Consider the following 13,222-nt stretch of genomic DNA (forward strand, 5'->3'; position numbering starts at 1 on the left):
CATATAGCGTACATGTTTGCAGCCTTGCTTCGGGTGACAGACATGCTGCTGAGGTGGAAGCTCTGCAGCAAGAATACACTCCTGTAGAATGCCCTGAGAGTGTAATAAAAGTCCACAACCGAAGGTTGTGGCTTACCAGCCCGCTCTCTGTGTGCCCTCCGGATTCCACCGCTCAAAGACCCTGTGAAGCGTCAGCCTTCCTAAACAGCAGCAGCTGCAGCATCCACTGGAAGCAGTGTAAGAACGCTGAGAAAATGGCGCTGGGAGAAGGAGGGGGGGCGTGTATAAGCCCAAGAGCGGGAAAAACAGAGGGCAGAGAGATACAGGAAGAGATACAGGGGAGGGAACATCTCCCCAGAGAGGAGTGCCCTCCCCTCTGCTGGTCGGGCGGTGGGCGGCGCTGTATGCAAAACATGCAGAGAAGCCGAAACCGAAACTAGGCCCAAACTGAAGCCGGGGCCTAGATTTTAAAATGCGGCCGACGAGCAGGCACCTTCGGCGCGGTTCTCAGGGGAAACCCCCAGAACCGGCCGGAATTTACAGTAACGCTAAAACACATACTGTCCCCCCAATAAAAGTACCCGGGACCCCTGAAAAAACGTCTCAATACTTAGCTTTTGAGACGCAGGGCCATGTCCCTGAGTGGGGGTTAACGCTCCTTCCAGCAGGGACCAGACAGGGCTGCGGATGGAGACCGGCCTTCTGCAAGCAGAGAGGACCGTGGAGGCTCCCACTTCAAACAGAGCCTCGACAGAGGATGTGAAGGAGCGCGGCATGTGAAGGCTCCAGCCTTATAAAGTCAACCTTAACAGCACCCGACAGAGTGGGGTGTGAAGGGACATGCCGGGAGTCCAGACTGGACCCGCTTTTCTTCCAAATCTTTAAAATTAAAATAAAAAAATATCAGAGAATGCATGTGTGTGTGATCCTCCTGAAACACAAAGCATTGAACTGGGTAGATTGTCATCCAGGGGGTGTATATAGCCCGGAGGGAGGAGCTACACGTTTGAGTGTAGTACTTTGTGTGTCCTCCGGAGGCAGAAGCTATACACCCATGGTTTGGGTCTCCCATAAGGAACGATAAAGAAAATAATAATACTAATAAATTAATCATAACAAAATAATAAATTAATAACTAATCATAATAAATCATAATAAATAATCATAAATCATAATAATTCTATTAGAATTAATTCTATTAACAATACAAATAAAAATAATACCAACAAAATTAAATAAAATATAATAAAATAAAATATCCAATAAAAAAAAAATCCAAAGAATGGAAAAAAAAAAAATGAATAAAACAAAGAAAAATTAAACATACATAATATTGCCATGTAGCCGTAGCCTAATGGAACAGAGGAGCTTATGAAACGGACCTGAATTTTCATGGCGACCTCTCTCCCATCCTTCAGACGAGCCAGATGGACCTGTCCGATAGAGGCGGCAGCAAATGGCCGTTCTTCAAAGGACTCCAGCTTGTCCCGCCAGTTGGGCCCCAGATCAGCGTTCAGCGTTTTCTGTGGATAAGAAAAGTTCTGGGTGATTTTGGCCGGGGGGCGCTGATGCCGGTTAAAACACACTTTCTACATACCGAGCCCCCAATATAACAGTGAGCACGATCCTCCGGAGCAGGAGCCTCAGTCATTGTCTTTGCTCTGCAGCAGCAGCAGGGGTGGTTCAGATAAAATTTCCCCAATATTACGGCCACATAGCGGGCAGATCCGGAGACTTACCATCATTTGCTTGATGGGCATGAAGTCTGCGCTCTGACGCACCCGCTCAAAGATCTTCTGCAGCTGCGGATTAATAAAGGCATCGTCTGCAGAGACAAAGATACAGAACCGTAGTTAGAGACAGCATGTAATATATAGAAAAAGATATTTCTCAGCACTCTGGAGCTTATTTGTATTTTCTTTTATTCTGATAATATAATGAAAACCTATTTATTTTTTATTTCACTTAACTTTTCAATACTTATGACAATGGCTGACAATTCTTTACTTTGCTGTTTAGTTTTGTTTTTTATCTAGCCAAGCAAATTATTTTTAATAGTTTTGCAGAGATCCTGTTTGATTACTCACAATCCTTACATTATAGAGTGTAGCAGGGAGGGGATGTACACAGGTATTGAAAGGAGAAAGCATGTGCAGTCTCAGGGAGGGCAGAGAAAGAATAGAAAAGTATATAGATCAGAAGGAAAGTACATGAAGAGCAAATATGTGCAGGAAAGATGTTCTGCCAAAATAAATTATATAATAAAAATACTAACATCCTGATGATACACAGAGCTCACATCCAGCCTATATTACTGGGAGAGACACACAGAGCTCACATCCAGCCTATATTACTGGGAGAGACACACAGACCTCACATCCAGCCTATATTACTGGAGAGACACACAGAGCTCACATCCAGCCTATATTACTGGAGAGACACACAGAGCTCACATCCAGCCTATATTACTGGGAGAGACACACAGAGCTCACATCCAGCCTATATTACTGGGAGAGACACACAGACCTCACATCCAGCCTATATTACTGGAGAGACACACAGACCTTACATCCAGCCTATATTACTGGGAGAAAGAGACACAGACCTCACATCCAGCCTATATTACTGGGAGAGACACACAGACCTCACATCCAGCCTATATTACTGGAGAGACACAGAGCTCTCATCCAGTCTATATTACTGGGAGAGACACACAGAGCTCACATCCAGCCTATATTACTGGGAGAGACACACATAGCTCACACCCAGCCTATATTACTGGGAGAGACACACAGACCTTACATCCAGCCTATATTACTGGGAGAGACACAGAGCTCACATCCAGCCTATATTACTGGGAGAGACACACAGACCTCACACCCAGCCTATATTACAGGGAGGGAAACTCCCAAAAGGGAAAGTTTGAAACTTGGCTGAATGAGGCTATAAACTAAAGAGTGTGCAAAAGAAAGAAAGTGAAGACTGCAGAATGAAACTGATTAACTAAAGCTAACCACTGACATGGGATAAATTATTTGACATAATTTAAAGTGTTCATACCCTATAAAAATAGAACCAAATATAAAATTAAAAAAAAAAATCACTTTAATTGCTCTAATAAAAGACTAACTGGATCTTTAATCTTCTCATTGAGATGAAAATACCAGCTGTAATATTTGCAGTCACCCTGTGCTTTGTTATGTGTTTTGTCATCAATCAGGATTTACTTTTGATCAGTTATCACAATGTTTTCTGTAACTGAATCCCCCCAGACATTGATATTTCAGGGTCGGACGTTTTCGTTGAGCAGGGAATTTTTTCTTCTTCTATTTTTAAAGCCTGACAAATTATTCTTGTCCTCCCTTTGAGCAGCCGGGCTTCCCCCCGGATGGATCTGGAGGCCGGGGCTTATTACAGCAGCTGGAGTCTGTACGGTAACAATAGATGACGGATGTAGATGGATGGGGAGGGTCCAGGTCATTGTTGGGAAAACCCGCAAGAGTGAAAGACGAGCAGTCCCCGCGCTGCAGCTCATCAGTACGGATGAGGCCACTTGCTCAGTCACTCTGGGCGGCATACCAGGGTACGGTGCCAGCAGCATTTATTTATACTACATAACAAGAAGCCGGCTATCAATGGTGGAAATGTACTGAGCCGAGTCTACGAGGAAAAAAAAAAAAAAAAAAGAAGTCGCCAGAAGAGCACAGGGATGTACTGAAGAGTGGACGTTCTCTGTACTGCAGCTCAGATCACAGTCACTTCAGTAGGAGCTGACTGCAGTACTAAGAACAGCCACTACACGGTGTATGGAGCTGAGCTGCAGTACCAAGAACGGCCACTACACGGTGTATGGAGCTGAGCTGCAGTACCAAGAACGGCCACTACACGGTGTATGGAGCTGACTGCAGCACTGAGAACTGCCACTACACGGTGTATGGAGCTGAGCTGCAGTACCAAGAACGGCCACTACACGGTGTATGGAGCTGACTGCAGTACCAAGAACGGCCACTACACGGTGTATGGAGCTGACTGCAGTACCAAGAACGGCCACTACACGGTGTATGGAGCTGAGCTGCAGTACTGAGAGCGGCCACTGCACGGTGTATGGAGCTGACTGCAGCACTGAGAACGGCCACTACACGGTGTATGGAGCTAGCTGCAGTACTGAGAACGGCCACTACACGGTGTATGGAGCTGACTGCAGCACTGAGAACGGCCACTACACGGTGTATGGAGCCGAGCTGCAGTACTGAGAGCGGCAACTACACGGTGTATGGAGCTGACTGCAGTACTGAGAACGACCACTACACGGTGTATGGAGCTGACTGCAGTACTGAGAGCGGCCACTACACGGTGTATGGAGCTGAGCTGCAGTACTGAGAACGGCCACTACACGGTGTATGGAGCTGAGCTGCAGTACTGAGAACGGCCACTACACGGTGTATGGAGCTGACTGCAGTACTGAGAACGGCCACTACACGGTGTATGGAGCTGAGCAGATCTGGCTCCCTACGCTCCACCACCACAGTACCTGCAAACAGACAATTTGGTGCCAGATCCCCACTTATCAGATTGGTATCAATATGTCATTCTCAACAACCTCATTAAAAAAAATAATTCTACTCCATGTTAAGCAGCAGCTGCAAATGCATACAAGATTTTAGGGAGGAAAAAAAAAAAACAAAACCCTAAAACCTGCAATCCAAATGTAACCACTGAACATCCTAAAAAAAGAAAAAAATTAATCATGAAGGAAGGAAGAGGAGACTCACAATACAATCTAATGGTCACATCTACATATTGGCCTGCTCAGACTGAGGGGCTGGTGCAGGACTTTTCCTTCCGTCACCGTCACACTAAGCATCTTATTTTGGATCAATAACTGCTTGAAACTTGTCAAATGTTTCTGTAACTCTAATAACTCAGAATATCTCATGGCTCAGCCCCTGTCCCGTCCATCGAGTCGTGCGCTCGCTCAGTTATTCCTTTCTGCCAGATTCCGGGTCACTCCGCTCCTGGGAAAGGTGATGTCAGAAGTTCAGTATGTGAGGACATGAAGAGCTGGCAGCGGAGCAGAGCGTTCCCTCCGAGAACAGCCAGTGCGGGCTGGGGGGGCTTCAATAAGAGACAACTGCTATAATTCCACCCCCCACCGCTAATAAAAGAGCAGTTGCTTCCCGGGAGAACAGGGGTGGGGGGGGGTGAGGGGGTCCGGTTCCTATATTGTCGGTGTGCCAACACTTATGCAAACATACTGCCTGTTCAGTAACTACAGGTCCCAGCTGCTTCTCATCTGTAGCATGGTTGCCATCACTCTCTGGTATCAGCCACTTTAGAGCATCGTTTGCACATTTTCCCACTAGAAACCTCCCTATAATTGGAAGGCAAGGCCATTGCATAATAATATTATTTCGTCGTCGTCGTCGTCGTCGTCAATAATAGAAATAATAAAAATATTTATAATAATAAATAGAACTAATAAAAATATTTATATAATAATAATTTAATATTATTCATAATAAATAATTATAGCACCATTTATTGCAAGTGACTTTTTAGGGCATCCAGATTACACCACCATATCCCTGAACTAATGCACCATTCGCAAACTCCCAAAAGCGGAGCCTGGATTGCACCAACCTGCTCCGCTGCAGTTTCCAAAATTTTGCAACAGGCAGCAGCTGATCCCTCCACATTGAACCATATGGGGCTGGTGTGTTACCGGGTCACTCGGGTCAATCACAGGAAGAGAAATGGTCTAAACCCATATGTTAACCCTAGAACGCATACCTGGGGCCTCGCAGGCCTGCTAGGTTACTTGTTTTCTATGCTAGATATCTATGGTTGCGCGTTCTAGGGTTAAGCTGTTCAGTGCAGCCTGGGTGTGGCCAAGAGGCTCCACCCACTAGTTCTGCATGCCCCACCTCCCTCACTACTGATTGACAGCACCAGCTTTGCCTAAATTCTTGCAGACTGGTCTCTCTCCAGGCAAGCCAGTGCTGTCCATCACCAGTGAGGGAGGCGGGCATGCAGAACCTGTGGATGGAGCTGTGCAGAGCTCGTAGCCACACCCAGAATGCACAGAGAATCCAATTAGCATATTTAAACGTCTAATCGCTGCCTTCATTCTGCAGAAATTGATTACTAGAGGTGACATGATGGGGGCAATATCCGATACAAAGCTGTGTGTAGTTTATAATATATCAGTATGAGCGGGTGATTTCTGAGTGCCGGCATCTGCCAAGATTTAATATTACAAGACCTGACTACGGGGAGCCAGCGGGGTCAGAAATCGCTGCTGTAAACACAGAACGGGAAACATTCTGCACGGATTAAGAGCGGCACAGCGGCAGCTCTGGAGAGGAGAGTTACTGTTCTCCAATTATGCTGATGGGTGACTTTCCACCGATTATGTGGTTGTGCCCGATGCGAAGGGGCAAATTAGGAAACGCCAAGGTCAAAAAGCTTCTTGAAGGAAAAACTAGAAGTGGAGCCAACTAAGTATCATTAACACGGAGCGCTCGCCGTGCTTGGCAAATGCTGACACTCAGGAAAAGGGATAAAAAAAAATAAATATTAAAGTTAATATTTTTATGAACTTTTAGATAAAAATATGTTTGTTTATTTTCTGCATTCTTTATTCTGCCCATGTAAGTGGATAAAATGCAATAATGGGTGCAAGCACAAGGGTCGCCATGTAGCAGACTGCACCGGTCCATAAACCCACGTGACGTCCTGCGGGACCCTTTTTAGGACTCGGTGTCCAATAACCATGTAAATTTGCACAGTCAGATACAACGCTCCCCTATTGGACAGTCTGCCAGAACTTTAGGAATTCTCTTATGAATCAGAAGGCTCAGGATGAACAGACCAATAAGTCCCGTTCACATCTTGGAGGTGGCCCCCACAACAGGCTGCAGTGATAACTGTACAGTTACAGACCACCCTGAACGACGTGTCCGCGAGGTGCGACATTACCTTGAATGCTCAACATCTGGCCGAGTTTCAGCGCAGCGCCGCGGACCTTACACAAGGTCCTCACGATCCGCTCCGCGTTGGCTTCTGATAAGAAGGGGCTGGATTCCATAACAGACTTTTTACCTGGAAATTAGAAGAAAAATACAAATACATTTAGACCTCGATGATCGCTGCCAAATAGAGCAACGCTAGCATTAAAAAAAAAAAAAAAAAAAAAAAAAAAGAAGTAGACTGATTTATACAGTTGTGCTCAAAAGTGTACACACCCTGGAAGAGGTTTTGCTTTTTTGGCCTTTTTTTCAGAGAATATGAATGATAACACAATCTTTTTCCACTCATGGTCGGGTGAAGCCATTTATTGTCATCTACTGTGTTCTCTTTTTAAAATCATGACAACCAAAAACATCCAAATGTCCCCGATGAAAAGTTCACATACCTCAGTTCATACCGTGCATTGCCCCCCTCTAACATCAATGACAGCTTGAAGTCTTTTGTGGTAGTTGTGGATGAAGATCTATTTTCTCAGATGGTAAAGCCGCCCATTCTTCTTGGTCAGATGGTAAAGCCGCCCATTCTTCTTGATCAGATGGTACAGCCGCCCATTCTTCTTGGTCAGATGGTACAGCCGCCCATTCTTCTTGGTCAGATGGTACAGCCGCCCATTCTTCTTGGTCAGATGGTACAGCCGCCCATTCTTCTTGGTCAGATGGTAAAGCCGCCCATTCTTCTTGGTCAGATGGTAAAGCCGCCCATTCTTCTTGGTCAGATGGTAAAGCCGCCCATTCTTCTTGGTCAGATGGTAAAGCCGCCCATTCTTCTTGGTCAGATGGTAAAGCCGCCCATTCTTCTTGGCGCCTTCAGTTTATGTAAATTCCAGGGCTTTCTTGCAGGAGCTGTGTGCTTGAGTTCTCCCCAGAGTGGCTCAATGATATTGATGTCAGGAGACAGACGGCCACTCCAGAACATTCACTTTGTACTGCTGTAGCTAATGACAGGTCGACTTGGCCTTGAGTTTTGGATCGTTGTCATGTTGGAACGTCCAAGGACGTCCCATGCGCAGCTTCGGGGCTGATTAGTGCAAATCTGCCTCCAGAATTTGCTGATAACTTGCTGTATTCATCTTTCCTTAAACTGTGACCAACTTTCCTGTGCCTTTGTAGCTCACACATCCCCACATCAGCGATCCACGTCCGTGCTTCACAGTAGGAATGGTGTTCCTTTCATAATTGACCCCTCTCCAAATGTAACATTTATGAATGTGGCCAAAAAGTTAAATTTTTGTCTCATCACTCCAAATTACCTCGTTCCAGAAGTTTGGAGGCTTGTCTCTGCTGTTTGGAGGCTTGTCTCTGTGCTGTTTGGCGTATTGTAGGCGAGATACTTTGTGGCATTTACGCAGTAATGGCTTTCTTCTAGTGACTCAACCCTGCAGCCCATTTGTCTTCAAGTGCCTCCTTATTATGAATCTTGAAACAGACACCACTAGCTTACAGTAAGTCCTGTATTTCAGCTGATGTAATTTGTGGGTTTTTCTTTGCATCCCGAACAATTTTCCTGGCAGTTGTGGCCGAAATTTTTGTAGGTCTACCTGATCGCGGTTTGGTTTTTACAGAACCCCCAACACCCCCCCCCCCTCCCCCCGATTTTCCATTTGTTAATCACACAGTTTGAACACTACTGACTGGCATTATCAATTTCTTGGATATATTTTTGTATCCCTTTCCTGTCTTATATAGTTCAACTATCTTTTCCCATAGATCCGTTGACAATTCTTTTGCTTTCCCCATGACTCACAATCCAGAAACGTCAGTGGGTGGATGAAAGATGCCAGTGTCTGTCTGGATCCCAGAAACTCACTCCGCTTTTATGCACACACATTGATTACAAGCAAACAGGCCACAGGTGAGGATGTTACCTTTATTAGCCACCCATTTGTGTCAACTTCTGTGCATGTTCTCAGCCAAAATCACCAGGGTATGTGAACGTTTCATCGGGGTCATTTGGATGTTTTTGGTTGTCATGATTTATAAAAAGAAAGCATGGAGGTGGCCAACTGATATGGGGATATGTGAGCTACAAAGGCATAAGAAACTTGGCCAAAGCTGAAGGAAAGATGAATGCAGCACGTTATCAGCAAATACTGGAGGCAAATTTGCGCTTATTAGCCTGAAAGCTGTGCATGGGATGTACTTGTTCCAACATGACACCGATCCAAAACACAAGGCCAAATCGACCTGTCATTGGCTGCAGCAGAACAAAGTGAAGGTTCCGTAGTGGCCTCCTCAGTCTCCTGACCTCAATATCATTGAGCCACTCTGGGGAGAAATCAAGCACGAAGTTCATGCAAGAAAGCCCTGGAATTTACAGCAACTAGGTGCCAAGAAGAATGGGCAGCTTTACCATCTGACCAAGAAGAATGGGCAGCTTTACCATGTGACCAAGAAGAATGGGCAGCTTTACCATGTGACCAAGAAGAATGGACAGCTTTACCATGTGACCAAGAAGAATGGGCAGCTTTACCATCTGAGAAAATAGAGCTTCATCCACAACTACCACAAAAAACTTCAAGCTGTCATTGATGTTAGAGGGGGGGCACGGTATGAACTGTTCATCAGGGACATTTGGATGTTTTTGGTTGTCATTTGATTTTTGAAAAAAAACACAATTTGACAAATTGCTTCACCCAACCACTAGCCACGAGTGAAAAAAAAAATTGTGTGTTATCTTTCATATTCTCTGAAAAAAGGCCAAAAAAAAGCAAAAATCTGCCAGAGTGTGTAAACTTTTGAGCACAACTGTATAGTGAAGACTTGTGCAGCTTTAAATACCTCTGCTTGCTGTTAGTAAATTTGCATTTGAGAGGATACCAAAAAAAAAAAAAAAAAGCATATCACAGCTGAAGGTTTGGTACAATGAGCCATTCTGGGGTTTCTCAAAGTGATCAGCGCATCCAGAAAGGGAGGACAATAAAACCCCTTCATCCGGAGCTCTCTGACCCCCAAATATCAGGAATGGATTGCAGAGAAAGTCTGATCTTTGTCAGTAAAAGGTCTACGTGCTAATCAGTGGAGGAGTAAAGCGACAAGACTGGCATCCAGCTCCAGCCTGTGCTGCTCAGGTGGGTGCGCTGCCGGCATCAGTGCACAAATCACTACTCCGGAACAGTCACCCAGCGCCGGCCCAGCAACGGACTCCAGACGCCCACGCCGCTGCCACAGAGGGCACATTCCTGGGAAGAAAACAACCAGGGGTGTCCGTGGATCCCTGTGCCGGGCTTCTGTTCATGGATTGTGCAAAAAGTGAACAGGAATCACTAAACCGCCGAGTAGAGCGGCGGCCATTTCTCTGCCAGTGTTTATTACCATCTCCAACTTGTCATATACAACACTAAAAAAAATCATGAAAACATAATGTGCAGCCAGTAACAGTTACTTTTCAAGACCAAACGGAGAAAAATTATGGAATCACCCTGTAAATTTTCATCCCCAAAACACCTGCATCAAATAAGATCTGCTCGTTAATCTGCATCTAAAAAGGAGTGATCGCACCTTGGAGAGCTGTTGCACCAAGTGGACTGACATGAATCATGGCTCCAACACGAGAGATGTCAAATGAATCACAAGGAGAGGATTTACAAACTCTTAAAAAAAGAGGGTAAATCACGCAATTTTGCAAAAGATGTTGGTTGTTCACAGTCAGCTGTGTCTAAAATCTGGACCAAATACAAACAACATGGGAAGGTTGTTAAAGGCAAACATACTGGTAGACCAAGGAAGACATCGAAGCGTCAAGACAGGAAAGAAAGCAATATGTCTCCAAAACAGGAAATGCACAAAACAAATGAACGAATGGGAGGAAACTGGAGTCAATGTGTGACCGAACTGTAAGAAACCGCCTAAAGGAAATGGGATTTACATACAGATAAGCTAAACAATAAAAAGATGACTGCCTGAAGTAAACTTTACACACTCGATATGGGGCTGCATGTCAGGTAAATGCACTGGGGAGATGGCTGTCATTACATCTTCAATAAATGCCCAAGTTTACATTGAAATTTTGGACACTTTTCTTATCCCATCAATTGAAGGGATGTTTGGGGATTATGAAATAATTTATCAAGATAATACATCCTGCCATAGAGCTAAAACTGTGAAAAAATTCCTTAAAAGAAGACACATAAGGTCAATGTCATGGCCTGCAAATAGTCCGGATCTCAATCCAATTGAAAATCTTTGGTGGAAGTTGAAGAAAATGGTCCATGAAAAGGCTCCAATCTGCAACAGCAATCAGAGAACACTGGAGCCAGAAGATACTGTTTGTCACTCATTAAGTCCATGCCTCAGAGACTGCAAGCTGTTATAAAAGCTAAAGGTGGTGCAACAAGATACTAGTGATGTATTGAGGGTTCTTTTGTTTGTTTTTCATGATTCCATAATTTTTTCCTCATAACTGAGTGATTACAAAAATGTTTCCCCGTTTGGTATTGAAAAGTAACAGTTACTGGCTGCACATTATGTTTTCATGACATTTTTTTTTTTTTTTTTTTTTAAACAAAAGTAAACAATTGAATAAACATCCTCAGAGCCAGGGGAGGCCATTACTACGACCCCTGGCAAAAGTTATCAGCCCCGAGTCCGTGGTCCTCAAACAAGTCTGCAACAAGGAGGCAGGGCCGAAACGTTAAACATGAAGAAGTGAAGCTGGGATCATCCATTGGGTCCCCAATAACAGTTTTTGAAGCTCTGAGTCTCTGGGCTCATCCTCTGGATTTGTCACAGGGGTAAAATCTGCAGCAAATAATGAGGTTTGCTGTTGATGAACCAGAGCCTCCACCCAATGCATTGGGGGAGAATCCAAATGATAAAAATATGCTGCGTGGATGACAAATTGCATGGCCGATCCATATTTTGCAGTGGGAGGCGTAAATTTTGTGCGGAACCAAAAGATTTTGCAAAAAAAAAAAAAAAAAGTTTGCCAATTTTACACTTAGTTCTCACATCTGAACCGTAAGAGGACATTGCAGCTTCATGTTGAACCAAAGAAACTGCTCATTTCTATCCCGAGCACCGCTAGAGCCGCAGCCGGCACCAGCTGTGACCTGAGAACAGGCGAGGGAGGTCATTAAGAGATTAATAGAATAAAGCAGCAGTGCAGAAGTATTCACCCCCTAAGGTAGGATAAAGCCGACACTTCGCCGGGTGACCTGGACGTACGCTTCAGATGGTGAGCACGGGACGTACTCTACACACGCTGCAGATTCTCACCAGGACGGGTGAATATATTTTGGCATATTCATACAACGCCCTCAAGGGTGCAGGGAGGGAAACAGATGAGGGGTCTCCACATGGACAAAAGTGTTCTGAAGAGTTCACAGCCAGAGATTATAAAGCATAAGTGGCAGAAAGGAGGATTACGTGGGTCAGGAAGAGACGCAGCGACCAGAAGAAGCCAGACAGCCGCCCGGATGAAGCAACAGGTGCCGGCGGCCGCCTGATCTACTACAAGATGTAGGTGAAGAGGATGAAGATGCAGGCGGTTAACTGGGGTTGAACTGAGCCAGCACGTGCCGCACGGAGACCACCTATTACCACGAGTGCCAGGGTCCGGGAGTGGGGTCCATATTAGGACAGGACTTGGGGTCTCTGCGCCCGCCCGCGTCTCCCTGCGCCCGCCCGCCCCCGTCTCCCTGCGCCCGCCCGCCCCCAGTCTCCCTGCGCCCGCCCGCCCCCAGTCTCCTTGCGCCCGCCCGCCCCCAGTCTCCTTGCGCCCGCCCGCCCCCAGTCTCCTTGCGCCCGCCCGCCCCCAGTCTCCTTGCGCCCGCCCGCCCCCAGTCTCCTTGCGCCCGCCCGCCCCCAGTCTCCTTGCGCCCGCCCGCCCCCAGTCTCCTTGCGCCCGCCCGCCCCCAGTCTCCTTGCGCCCGCCCGCCCCCAGTCTCCTTGCGCCCGCCCGCCCCCAGTCTCCTTGCGCCCGCCCGCCCCCAGTCTCCTTGCGCCCGCCCGCCCCCAGTCTCCTTGCGCCCGCCCGCCCCCAGTCTCCTTGCGCCCGCCCGCCCCCAGTCTCCTTGCGCCCGCCCGCCCCCAGTCTCCTTGCGCCCGCCCGCCCCCAGTCTCCTTGCGCCCGCCCGCCCCCAGTCTCCTTGCGCCCGCCCGCCCCCGTCTCCCTGCGCCCGCCCGCCCCCGTCTCCCTGCGGGCCAATGACAAAGATGGGCAGAAACCAGGAGCTCCGACACTCCCTAGATTAAAA

At 46.6% G+C, this 13,222-nt stretch overlaps 1 protein-coding gene across 2 annotated transcripts in view; it reads right to left on the reverse strand.

Annotated features, from left to right (window-relative positions):
- Positions 1 to 13,222, reverse strand: part of COQ8A (coenzyme Q8A) — a 62,898-nt gene that overhangs the window by 20,069 nt on the left and 29,607 nt on the right. For both annotated transcript variants that reach the window (XM_075339059.1, XM_075339060.1), the window contains exons 6-8: positions 6,979 to 7,101; positions 1,740 to 1,825; positions 1,383 to 1,523 (exon numbers count right to left, since the gene is read on the reverse strand). In XM_075339059.1, the coding sequence (XP_075195174.1) occupies positions 1,383 to 1,523; positions 1,740 to 1,825; positions 6,979 to 7,101 (350 nt within the window). The remainder of the gene's footprint in view (positions 1 to 1,382; positions 1,524 to 1,739; positions 1,826 to 6,978; positions 7,102 to 13,222) is intronic.

This window comes from Anomaloglossus baeobatrachus, chromosome 3 (genome assembly GCF_048569485.1).
Source record: "Anomaloglossus baeobatrachus isolate aAnoBae1 chromosome 3, aAnoBae1.hap1, whole genome shotgun sequence".
Classification (NCBI taxonomy): Eukaryota; Metazoa; Chordata; class Amphibia; order Anura; family Aromobatidae; genus Anomaloglossus; species Anomaloglossus baeobatrachus.